This window comes from Sciurus vulgaris (assembly GCF_902686455.1).
Source record: "Sciurus vulgaris genome assembly, chromosome: 1".
NCBI classification, from domain to species: Eukaryota; Metazoa; Chordata; class Mammalia; order Rodentia; family Sciuridae; genus Sciurus; species Sciurus vulgaris.
Genome location: NC_136461.1, coordinates 212,109,927 through 212,122,148, shown reverse-complemented (window position 1 = coordinate 212,122,148; position 12,222 = coordinate 212,109,927). Strand labels below are relative to the sequence as shown.

The 12,222-nt window shown below is 58.7% G+C and overlaps 1 protein-coding gene across 6 annotated transcripts; it reads left to right on the top strand.

The window, feature by feature from the left end:
• Positions 1-319: 319 nt before the first annotated feature.
• PUF60 (poly(U) binding splicing factor 60) lies at positions 320-11,947 on the top strand. Of its 6 annotated transcripts, none has more exons than XM_079125971.1 (12): positions 320-472; positions 4,253-4,336; positions 6,516-6,611; positions 6,723-6,812; positions 7,684-7,734; positions 9,816-9,977; positions 10,057-10,149; positions 10,295-10,508; positions 10,590-10,780; positions 10,906-11,041; positions 11,179-11,414; positions 11,502-11,947. In XM_079125971.1, the coding sequence occupies exons 1-12, from the start codon at positions 449-451 to the stop codon at positions 11,799-11,801; spliced, it is 1,677 nt and encodes a 558-aa protein (XP_078982097.1). In that variant the 5' UTR covers positions 320-448; the 3' UTR covers positions 11,802-11,947. The 6 variants fall into 6 exon arrangements, with proteins under 6 accessions (XP_078982097.1, XP_078982099.1, XP_078982098.1 ...); XM_079125972.1 differs by having other exon boundaries at positions 340-472; positions 4,256-4,336; XM_079125973.1 differs by lacking the exon at positions 7,684-7,734 and having other exon boundaries at positions 321-472.
• The last annotated feature ends 275 nt before the right edge of the window (positions 11,948-12,222 follow it).

Below are 12,222 nucleotides of genomic sequence, written 5' to 3'. Positions count from 1 at the left end.
AATTAAATAGAGACTCCTGACTTCGAAGATGCTAACAATGCAAAAGATGCTTTTCAAAATCAGTACGAAGTGTGGTCCTGTAGTCACCGGTGACAGCTGTCCACGCCCCGGAAGGGGACGGCTGCTCTTCTCCCTGCCTCCTCAGGGAGAGCAAGCCGACGCCTGGCTGAGCCTGTGAAGCAGCAGAGGAGTGCGTAAGTGGCGGAGCTGCGGGCGAGCCGGCACGCCGCGGGACGAGGACCGCCCTGCCAGCCGAGTCCTACAGCGCGCCCCGCCCCGCCCCTCTCGGGGCGTTAACTGTTCCTCCCCTCCCGGAAGCGCGTTCCTCCCTCCACGTCGCTGGCACAAGGTCGTTATCGCGAGAGTTCCGGTGCCGGAGCCCAGATCGCGCGAGACTGCGGAAGAAGCGGGAGCGTGAGGCGCGCGCGGCGGCCGCGACGGACGCAAGATGGCGACGGCGACCATAGCTCTCGTAAGTGAGCCCCCCGCGGCCGCGGGCGGCCCTCGACTGTTGGGAGCGGGCCTGCGGCCCGGCGGGTGCGCGGAGGGCCCCCGGGTGCGCGGCGTTCTCCCCAGGCCCCGTACGGAGCCCCTGCGGCCGTGGGGCGCGCGGGGCGGGGGCGGGGCGGGCGCGCGCCGGCGGCGGGCCGCGGCCGCTGCTTCCGGCCCGTGGACTCCAGCTTCCGGCGGCGCGGTCGGGTGGGCCGGCCCGGCAGCGGCCTTGGGACGCGGACGCGCAGGCACCGGCGGTCCCGGCGTGCGCTTCCCGCCTGCGCGAGTGGGCCCGAGCCTGGTGGAGCGGGAGGGCGGGCCTCGGCTTCCGCCCGTGCTCTGCAGGGAAGCTCTGCAGGAGGACGTCCTCCCTCTTCGCTCGTCTTGAGCAGTCGCTCTGCCCCGAGCTCTGTGGGAGTCTTTGGAGCGCACTGAGGAACCAGACCGAGGCAGTCACTGCCTCCGTCGCAGTCTGGTGGCTACCAGTGACCGCTCACCCCCCGGTGTCTGGTGCTGGGCGACCGAGGGAGCGGTGCTCAGGGTGCGTGGGCGCTCAGGAGGAGCCCCTCCCTGCTCTGCTCGGTGCCCACCTCCCGGGGCAGGAAGGGCAGCAGGATGCTGGGAGTGTTAGCATGGAGGGAGAACCCCTGTGCACAGCACCGACACCGCAGCTCATCTTTCTTCCCACTTAGCTTAAGCCGTTCTCCCCTGGACCCTTTCCCTCTGCACCTCACCCCTTTATTATCTGCTGCCCTCCCCAGCCCACCCCCGGAGGGATGGGGCAGGGTCTGTTTGAGAAGACAGCTTGGTCGTATCCATAAGATCAGGGAGTGCACACGGGCTGCCATTGCCAGGCTCTGAGCTGCTGGTTGGATTCTGCCTCACTGAGGCAGAAATTTTCAAGATGCCCCAGCGTGTGAGGGACAACCCAGTGTGTGAACCTTACACGGATAACTTTCTGCAATACCTGCTGTTTCTTGAAGCCACATGAACAAATGAAGCCAGAGAATTAAGGACTTGATGCCTGTCTTCGGGTAGCAGCGCAAGTTAATAGTGAAGAAGAGGGAGGCTCTGAGACAAGGATGAGATACCTGGGAAGGTGTAAGAGTGGATGGCTCATCTGAACTCAGGCGGCCTGCCAGATGAGCTGGGTGTCAGCTCTGTTATGGCAATGCAAGACAGGTGGTGTCCTTGTTGAGATGGATGTGGGCAGTGTGACCCTTAAACTGGGGTTTTCGGTGGTGCATTGGTTGCCATCGAAAGCTCTGGAAGCCTGACACAGTTAATCTTGTGTTAGTTGTGTGTGTGTGTGTGTGTGTGTGTGTGTGTGAATTTTTTTGGTGTAGGTGATTGAACTCAGGACCTTTAAGCACACTCTTCCACTTAGCTGCACCCCCAGTCTCCACTGTTCAGGCTGGGGACATTGAGAGCCTGTTGCCACTGTCATGGTGCTTCAGGTCTTGTGGGAGGGCAAATGGAGCTGCTGAAACTGGCTGATACAGTTGGGGTGGGGAAGGATGCAGGAAGATGCAGAAAAGGCTCCTCTCTTTGGACTTCCTGGTGCCTGATGTTGCAGAAACGGGTCAACAGCCCCTTTCCAGCAAGGCTCATCTTCACTTCATTGTCTCTGGTTCATTGTTCCATTCTTCACTTCTCTGACTGCCAGAGCTGCTTCCAGTTGGGGCCCATCACCCTTGGATTTCTTCTCCCTTCCCTGTGAACACAGTCACCTTCTCTCAAAGGCCACAGACTGCATGTCACCTCACGAAGGCCCTCCTTGGCTGCTACAGCTTAGTATGCTTCACAGTCACTTTTCAGCTTGTGTTTATTTTTTCTTAGTGTTCCTTACCACAGAAATCATCTTAGATGCCAGTGGCACATTGTCTGCCAGCAACTGACCATGAGACTCCAGAGAGTTCTTTCTCTCCCCTGTTGTTGTGCTCAGCACTGAGCCTGGTCACCCAGAGAGGAACTTGGTTCCACAGGAAGGGATCTGAACAGGTGGCACAACTTTCTCTAGCCAGCCCTGCTCTAGCGGTCTGACCCTAATACTGTTAACAATGATAATAACTGCTGCAACCTGTGTCTTGCTTTCCATGTGCAGGGACTGGCTACCTAAGGTACTTCATTGCAGGGTGTTTCAGTAAATCTTCATGGCAGCCCCAAAAGAGACCATCTCCCTTTACAGCTGAGGACCTAAGGCCTACATATGTTATTTGTCCCACGTCACTTAAATTTTTGTTCTCTAATGGAAGTAGTTTGTCTGGGCTGTTGAGAGGCAGAACTGGTGTTTGCACCCCTCAGAGGGGACTTCTATCCCTCAAGGTACTGCTGCCTGGTGGCTGGGGAACCTTGTGACTGCAAAGCATGCCATTTTCATTGCCAGAGGGTGACAGCATATGACTAACTATGATGATAAGTGACAGTTTTTTCAGGCTCTTCTAGTGAATAGTTAGAACAGAACTCTAGACTCAATGTGACTAAAAGCTTTATTCTTCCATAAACCGGTGAATAGTGTGGGATGTCCTGTGGAGTGTCCCCCAATGGACTAAATTTTTCCAGGAAATCTCATCCGAGCTGTGTCCTGCTCTCAGCATTGTCCTGGTCCACATGTTGGCTCATGTGATTTGGGGAAGCAGGAAGTTGTACAGTGCTCAAGTTCACCTGTTTACAGATGAATAGGGCTGCATTGAACATTCTCACTGTGGTGTGAGGAAACAGCCTCTGCTCTGGGTGGACTGTCAGAGGGCCCTCTGTCCTTTGGTTCTCTAGGGTGCTGTTTCTGAGCAGCAGCGAGAATGAGCTGGGCAGTGGGGCATCAGAAGTGGCTCCAAGCAAGGCGGGTGTGGGGCTGGATTGGCCCCAGCTTAGGGGCACATTGGCTAGCTTCCCCAGTGTGCCAGACTGTTCTTGCCCCACCTTTAGAGGCCTGAGAACCTGAGCGTTGTGCCTTGGATGAGTCAGCTTGCCTCTGGGTCTATCTGCATGGCTCCAGGGTGGGCATAGCTATCCCTTCGTGTCCTTAGATATCTGTGTGTCTTGTCTTTGAGCATGGATCAGGGTGAGTGCATTCTGCCCTGTTCCTGCTGCACAGCCTCTGAGAAAGTGTGAGGGCTCTTCTACCAAGTCCTTGCACCCTATTTCATCCACCTCCTGTTTGAGGCCTGTCTTTGCCCTTGCCACCCCCATAGGACATGGCAGGTGCTACTCTCTTGGGTGTGGGTCCAAGCTCCCAGTTGTCCTTGGACAGTGTGGCTATTGGGGAAAAAGTCCTGGGCTTGACCAGAGCCTGTGGAAGGACCAGGACTGATGTTGAACTGAGGGCTGTCCACGTGTATGCAGGCTGTTGCCTCAGGAGGAGGGTGGGAAGAGACCACCAGTTGGTCACCTTGTCTTCCAGCCTGACCCATCTGTTGGCAGGAAAGGGTAGCTCTCTTTGGCATGGACAGAAGCACCACTTGCTCTCTACCTACCTTTTCCTCCCTGTCCCTTCCTGGGGACTTGCTGCCAGTTCAGGCCTGCACCAGGCTGCTCTGCTTTCTGCCAGGACCTGGGCAGTTTCAGGTGGGATTGTGGCTGAGAGTATAAGGTGGGGGTAGTTCTGGGAAATGCAGGGCCCCAGCTGAAGCGGGGCCCTCCTGTGCCCTTGAATAGTCTTCCTTGCTAAGCTGTGGGGAGCTCAGCTGTTCACTTGGGAAGAGTAGAGGGCCTGGGTGGTAGAGTGTGACTTTCAGTTACAGCATCTCCTTCCTGCCTGCAGCAGGTCAATGGCCAGCAAGGAGGGGGGTCCGAGCCGGCGGCGGCGGCAGTGGTGGCAGCGGGAGACAAATGGAAACCTCCACAGGTACTGACCTCAGCATCCTCTCCCTCAGGCCCGCCTGCCTGCCCGCCTGCCTGCACGTCCCTGGGACCAGAGAGGCCTGGCTGGGGCAGGTGGGGAGAGCCCAGGGGTCCTTCTCGGCCCTCAGAGCAGATATTGGCTGCAAGACTGTGGCCCAGTCCTGAGCCTCTCCTGACCCCTCCTCACCCTGCTTCTGGCCTGGCTTCTCTCCTGTGGGTCTGTCCTGCCTCAAATCCCAGGCAAGGCCTGGCAGTCGGCTGGCTGGGCAGGGGCACTGGGGACTGGACTTCAACCATGCTTACTCTTTGCTGCCAGCTTCATGCAGAAGGGAATAGGCTTGCTGTTATAAGACAGACAATGTTTTGTTTAGACAAGAAATATAGATTTCCACTTTAGTTTTGTTTTTATTTAGAGAGCAAAACAACATACCAAGGTGGGGCTTGAGCCCCACCTTTCTGCACCTCAAGCCCAGAATGGGTGAGAGCAGGTTCTGCTGTAGTCGCTGGCCCATGGGAGCAGGTCCTGTGGGAAGTGGAGCTAGGCTCTGTTTGTCGCTGGGTGATCAGTTCTTTGTGCCTATCTGTGGCAGTACCTGTCACCAGAGGGATCTGGCAGGCCTCTTGGACCTAGGCCCTCCTCCTGGCCCCCTAGGACCCTCAGGGGGTGGGACAGGGATGTGGTGTATAGCCTAGACCCTGGGAAGCTGTGGGGCTGAATCTCCAACCCCAGCTACTATCCAGCAGCCATTAGTGGGTGGGAGAAGGGCCTTTTGTTCACCAAGACAAAGAGGAGATTGAAAAGTTTCTAGGGGCGAGGGGAACTGGCATTGATTTCCATGGTGACGGCCTGGTCTAGCGTTCCAGCTTTGGGCTTGGGTCCTCTCCCACTAAGGAGAAATGGGCGTGGAGCCAGCCGAAAGGCAGAGAAAGGCCTAGTATGACCCATACTGCAGCCCACCCACTGCCAGACTTAGATGTATCTTGGGGCCTGCTTGGGGCTCTGGTTGCCCAGGGAGGGGTCTCTTAGGCTTCCTGCCTTTTGACCCTGGGCTGGAAACCCAGCACTCAGGTGGCCAGGAGGGGAGTCTTGGAGTTTGGGTCAGCTGAACCCTGCCTATCTCCTTTGGTCCCCAGCCTTTGCTCCTCACTCTTGGCCTGGATTCCTTCCTTTTTCTACCTCTCAAGGCAGTGTCTGGAAACCAGGAAGGGTGTTGGTCTTTTGAGTTGGTAGGCAGGCAGGCATGCTCTGTCCACCCCTCACCCCCACCCACCCCCATTCTGCTGGACTTCTCTCCCTGCTTGGATGGCTGCATCCCCCTGCAAAAAGCTTGGAAATGGCTTTGACAGAAGGAATGTAAACATAACCCTAAACATAATCTGCTTAGGTTTTGCAGCCTGCTGTTGGGAGCCCACCCCTGCCCAAGCGCCTCCTGGTTTGTTGGTCTGCCTGGCTGGGCGCTATCTCCCTGGGGCTGCTCTGCTCCTGTTTTCTCCCAAGGGACTGAGCACCAGATGAAGAAGTCTGGTAGAGGCAGGCTGGAGCCCCTTGTAGGGCTTGAGTGACCTGGGGAATACCAAGGCTCTGTGAGGTGTCTGTAGGGCCAAGGATGAACATTGTCAGGAGGAAAGCCCTTTGTCTGTACTTGCTCCTGGGCTGGCCCCTGGAACTCCAGGAAAGCTGTGTCTGTATCTGTGTCCATGACAGGGGCTGAGAGCAATCTTAAGAGGCCAAGGTGCCTAATGGCATGGGGGTAAGGAGTCCCAGAATGCCTTGACAGTCCCGACCCCACTCTTCCTACACTGGAAAACAGCCAGCCTGGCTTCCCTTCAGGATGTGAGGTGGAGGCTGTGGGGGCAGGCTGGAAACAAGGGCTGGCTTCTTTGCTACCACCTGGTAGCTCCTAAGGAGTCTTTCCTGGTCTGGGGTCCATAACTGTCCCAGGATGGCTCAAGGGCCCCAGAGTACCTACTGACCTGCCTTAGTCTGTGTCCCATCCCTGGGTCCTGGGATTGAAAGGCCTGGGATGGGGACGGCAAAGTCAGAAGGGGGTCCTGTATCCAAGCCTGTGCTAGGACTTGTTCCTCCATGGGAAGGGACTGGGAAGATGGAGGGTGCGGTTTCTGAGACCATGTGAGGGAGATCTGAGCCTGCTGCTAAATGACTCCCCTGCTCCCCCTTCTAGGGCACAGATTCCATCAAGATGGAGAATGGACAGAGCACAGCCGCCAAGCTGGGGCTGCCTCCCCTGACGCCTGAGCAGCAGGAGGCCCTCCAGAAGGTGAGCACATTCCTCCTGGGACTATGGGTATGGCTGCTGAGCCGGTCAGTGGGGGCACACCATCTCCCTGCGGGCGGGCCCCCCAGTGCTCCTCACTGCTGTCTCTCGCAGGCCAAGAAGTATGCCATGGAGCAGAGCATCAAGAGCGTGCTGGTGAAGCAGACCATCGCACACCAGCAGCAGCAGCTCACCAACTTGCAGGTGAGCCCCGCCACCCTCCTTCCACCCCAACTTCACTGCCTCGGGGGCTGGCTCTGTTGGAGGCTGTCCTGCCCAGCCGGGCCAGGAGGCCTCCACTGCCCCTCCCCATCACCTACACCATCTCCTCCTCCTCCTCCTTCTCTTCCTCCTCCTGTACCTGTGGCCACCCCCTAAAGGTGTTGTGATTCTCAGATTCTCAAGGACTCATTCTCAGGACCCCAGGGTCCTCCCTGAGGCACCAGCGGCCCAGCCTTTTCTGCCTGTTGCTCACTATGGCCCCTTCTCACCTGCCTCCCTCCTCCTTCTCTGTAGCTCTGCCCCATTCACCCTCTGGGTCTCCCCTACACCCTTATCCCCCAGGCTGTGCACAGCTATGGTGGCAGCATGTAGGGTATGTTCCTCCGTACCCCCATGGTCAGACCCCTATCCTTGTGCATCCATCCAGACCACCTGGGCTGGGACCCAGGACAGGGGACAGTCTAAGGGTGCCTCACTGGGCCATGCTCTAGACTAGAGGCTGTGCTGTCTGTGTGGGGCCAACAGGTTCCTGGGCCTTGTGCCCTCCCCCTGCCCAGGTCAGCCCTCAGACATTCACACTGCCAGGAGATGTCCTGGCTGTTTACCGTGCTCCGTTCGTCCCTCTCCTCCCTCCCTTCCTTCTGCCCTGGCCAGTCCTGCTGCAAAGTCTGCAGGCCAGGCACCTGGGGCTCTGAGGCCCCCCTGGGCAGGTGCCGTCGCAGTGTGGGAAGGCAGGCGGGCCTCTCTGGCAGGGCGGGGACTCCGGGCCTTGCCGCTGTCTGCGTGAGGTGTTGACGAGAGCGGGAGACTGCTCGGCTCCAACAGACTGAACTCTGTCTTTACTGTCTTTCAGATGGCAGCAGTGACAATGGGCTTTGGAGATCCTCTCTCACCTTTGCAATCGGTCAATAGAAATGCTCACTTCTTCCGGGGCTCATGTCCTTAGTCAGGGCTAGAGGGGGGCAGTGCAGCCCACTGCTGGGGACCTTGCTCCCCTGGCCGGCCCTGCCCGTCAGCTCTGGACGAGCACAGCAGAGCGCCAGGCATGGCGGGGCCAGTGGTGTGGGCACCCACCCCGGGACCGCCCCTGGGGAGGCCTCCATCTGCTCTGAGGGCCCGCCTTAAAACTAACCGGCCAGGTAACTGCGGAGGGCAGCCGCGGCAGCCAGCCAGGGAGGGTAGCTGCCGGTGCCAGCTCGTCTGTGCCCTTGCTGCCCCACGCAGGGGTACACCCATGGGCCACCAGGTCCATCAGTCTCCAGGCTCCTGGGTTCTTGGGCTGGGGTCAAGACCCTGAGGAGAGAGGGGTCCTAACTTGTGGCCCCATCAGACCCTGGAGGGAGGATGGATGGATGGGGTGGGGGGTGGGGGGATGGATGTGAGTGAGAAAGGGAAGGGCAAAACTTGGGCCATGGGCCTGGGCTGTCAGCAAGGTCTAGAGGCCATGTGGCCAAGGAGGAGGAGGCAGAGACTGTAGCTATGTGGGGCTGCAGCAAGCAGTCTTTCCCTTCCCCAGAGGCAGGCTGCGGAGGCCAGACACCATCCTGGGGAGAATCCTGAGGGGGAGATATGGCCCTTTCTCTGGGGGCCATTTGGAGGACTTGGGAGGGGCTGTTCCTGGACGAGCTACCCATGTCCAGGAGATACACTGTATCTACTTGGGGAAGTGTGAAAGGCAGCTGTTGACCCTCTGAAGACACCTGGGCTATGGGAGATGTGGTCAGGGAGAGAACTCTTTGCCCACCTTTAGATGAGGAGTCCCACCCTGAAGAGGAGACATGGCCCTTTCTTGGGGAACTTTGCCTGAGGGACAGAGGGACAGATGTGGCTTCACCTTGATCTAGGCGGAAGCCTGGGGCCTATTTGTTGGGGAGCCCAGTTTGAGGAGGGAGCAGTCACATTTTCAGGGACTTCCTAGTTTGAGGGAAGGTAGGCCCCACTATGGGGAGTCCTGTGTTGGGCAACTGGACTCTTAAGTGGGGGCCAGGCCTGTACCAGGCCTGCTGACATGTAATGGAGTAAACTGGTCTCTGCCAGGGGCCTTCATGAGGGCAAGGGAGCCCTCGTTCATGTTCAGGCAGGGCCCTGGGTCGTGTCTTCCTGTGGCGACCATGCTTGGCTCTGGAACTCCCAGACTGGCAATCTGAGGTGGCAGGGGAGAGATCCCCATTCTTGAGGGTTTGGGGAGGTCCCTCAGCACATGGCCCAGCTCAAAATCAAGACTTACCAGCTCCCCAGCTTCAGGGAGCCCCGAGGTTTCAGTTGGGTTCTCTGCTGCCTCATGACACTTCTGGGGACCAGGCCAATGGCTCTTGCCTACGCCAGCTCTCGTGGCTTCAGGCGTAGGCCCCAGGAAGCTCTTTTCAGAGGGGAGGGGGGCATTGGGATGGAAAGAGTGTAGGGCACTGAGCCCCTGCCTGAGTTGGTCCTGCATGAGCGACTGTTCCTCATTCTCTCCAGGGAGCCCCCGTCTGGGCTCCTGAACTCCTCCCCTGGGTTTCTTCTGGGCAGTGGCTGCCCTGTCTTCTGTCACCCTCTTCTGGCCTCCATGCCAGCCAGTCCCTCCGGCTTGGATGACTCCTCCTTCCCTTTTCTGTTGCAGTACTTGGCTGGGAAGGTGGGAGGATCTCCCAGCCCAGCCCGGGGTACCTGACCCCCAGACTGGAGGGGTGGGCTTGGTGGGAGGGCACAGAGCCCTGCCTCCTGGCCACCTGTCAGCTTTGCAGCTGCAGTCTACCTGGGACCTGGGTGGGCTGGGGTGCGTCTGTGTCCTGCTGTTGGGCCTGGCCTTCCTCAGGGTGGGGTCCTGCTGACCCCCGTGCCCTGACTTCAGGGGCCAAGCCTGCATCTTGCTGCTGCGTGGGGAACACTCCCCACAGCAGAGCTGGTGGGGCAGGTGGGTGGGCCAGGAGGGGAGAGGGCTGTTAAGCCTCTTGGCTGCCCCCTGACAAGCCAGTGGCTCTCTCTCCTTCTGTTCTGCTATAGATGGCAGCTCAGCGGCAGCGGGCACTGGCCATCATGTGCCGGGTCTACGTGGGCTCCATTTACTATGAGCTAGGGGAGGACACCATTCGCCAGGCGTTTGCCCCTTTTGGCCCCATCAAAAGCATTGACATGTCCTGGGACTCTGTCACCATGAAGCACAAGGTGAGCAGGCTGGCTCTACCCCAGTTGCCCTGGCTTGCCCTCAGGGTTCTCCCAGCTCAACAGGGCTTTCTATATCTAGGGCTTTGCCTTTGTGGAGTATGAGGTCCCAGAAGCTGCGCAGCTGGCCCTAGAGCAGATGAACTCAGTGATGCTTGGAGGCAGGAACATCAAGGTGAGGGTGCAGGTGCAGGGTTTTGGGCCTTGAGCTGAGAACACGCAGAATGTTCTTTCCTGTCCCCCAGATGTGTAGAGCAGCCTCATAGAAGTCTGCTGTGGCTAGGCCTGACAGGTTTTCTTCGTCCCTCTCACTTTCCCAGGTGGGCAGGCCCAGCAACATAGGGCAGGCCCAGCCCATCATTGACCAGCTGGCTGAGGAAGCACGGGCCTTCAATCGTATCTATGTGGCCTCTGTGCATCAGGACCTCTCGGATGATGACATCAAGAGTGTGTTTGAGGCCTTTGGCAAGATCAAGTCTTGCACACTAGCTCGGGACCCCACAACTGGCAAGCACAAAGGCTATGGCTTCATTGGTGAGCTGTGGGTGCTGAGGAGAGGTGGGGGCCCACCTGGTGCTGGGGCTGGCCCTCCTCACTACTACTCCTGCCCTGCAGAGTACGAGAAAGCCCAGTCGTCCCAGGATGCCGTGTCCTCCATGAACCTCTTTGATCTGGGTGGCCAGTACTTGAGGGTGGGCAAGGCCGTCACTCCCCCCATGCCCCTGCTAACACCTGCCACCCCAGGAGGCCTTCCGCCTGCTGCTGCTGTGGCCGCAGCTGCAGCCACAGCCAAGATCACAGCTCAGGTGAGGGCTGGTGCAGTTACAGGGGGTGGACAGGTGTTCAGTCATTTGGGGTTCCAACTCTTGATGTGGTCTTGGGTGGAGGTAGCCAGATTGGGGACTGAGTGTGGTTGCCTTTTGGGTTGCAGGAAGCAGTGGCTGGAGCAGCGGTGTTGGGTACCTTAGCAACACCTGGACTGGTGTCCCCAGCACTGACCCTGGCCCAGCCCCTGGGCGCTCTGCCCCAGGCTGTCATGGCTGCCCAGGCTCCTGGAGTCATTACAGGTGAGTCTAAGTAGGCCAAGGCTCTTCATCCCGCCCCTCACTTCCAGGCTCTATGCCTCCAGGTGCCCTGAGTGTAATCATTTGAGCCCAGGGAGGGTTGTGGGGATGGCTGCTGGACCTGGTTGGTTTTGCTGCAGGTGTGACCCCGGCCCGTCCTCCCATTCCGGTCACCATCCCCTCTGTGGGGGTGGTGAACCCCATCCTGGCTAGCCCTCCAACACTTGGTCTCTTGGAGCCCAAGAAGGAGAAGGAAGAGGAGGAACTGTTTCCAGAGTCTGAAAGGCCAGAGATGCTAAGTGAGCAGGAGCACATGAGCATCTCTGGCAGCAGTGCCCGCCACATGGTCATGCAGAAGCTGCTGCGCAAGCAGGAGGTGGGTGGACAGGGCCTAGGTGGGGATGTGGTGTGGGGGGGGGGACATCTGGGCAGGCCATAGTACTCAGCTTTCTCCTTCCCACAGTCCACAGTGATGGTTCTCCGCAACATGGTGGATCCCAAGGACATCGATGATGACCTGGAGGGAGAGGTGACAGAGGAGTGTGGCAAGTTTGGTGCTGTGAACCGCGTCATCATCTACCAAGAGAAGCAGGGCGAGGAGGAGGATGCAGAAATAATTGTAAAGATTTTTGTGGAGTTTTCCATGGCCTCAGAGACTCACAAGGCCATCCAGGCCCTCAATGGGCGCTGGTTCGCTGGCCGCAAGGTGGTGGCTGAAGTATACGACCAGGAGCGTTTTGATAACAGTGACCTGTCTGCGTGACCTTGGGCCAGTTCCCTGGACTTGCACTTGCTCCTTGTTTCTTCTGGGTTTTATAGTGATAACAGTGGTGTCCCTGGACCAGCCACTCTGCTCTGCCAAGTCCGACCTGTAGTGTGCATAAAGGTGCAGATGCTGCTGGCCCTGAACGTCCTGTGTCCAATGGTCCCATGACCCAGCCTGGGTGGGTGGGTGGGTGTGCGTCCCCCTAGATGTGCCAAGACGACGAGCTGATGGTTTGGCAGGAATCTCCAGTGCTGCTGCTCAGGGGCAGGCGGGAGGGGCGTGGGAGAGAGGCGCGCCCTAGGGTGCCTCTGGGGGCTGGGGACCGGCCAGTGCTAGCGGGCTGGGCGCCCTGCTATGCTGGGCCCTCAGGAGTGGGATTGTCGCCGTCGCCTACTCGGGGAGGCTTGATCGGAGATCC

Coding starts and splice junctions, on each gene's coding strand:
- PUF60 (XM_079125971.1), top strand. CDS start 449: ATGGCGACGGCGACCATAGCTCTC. Junction 6,612..6,722: donor AGCAGGAGGCCCTCCAGAAG/GTGAGCACATTC, acceptor TGTCTCTCGCAG/GCCAAGAAGTATGCCATGGA. Junction 11,415..11,501: donor AGCTGCTGCGCAAGCAGGAG/GTGGGTGGACAG, acceptor TCCTTCCCACAG/TCCACAGTGATGGTTCTCCG.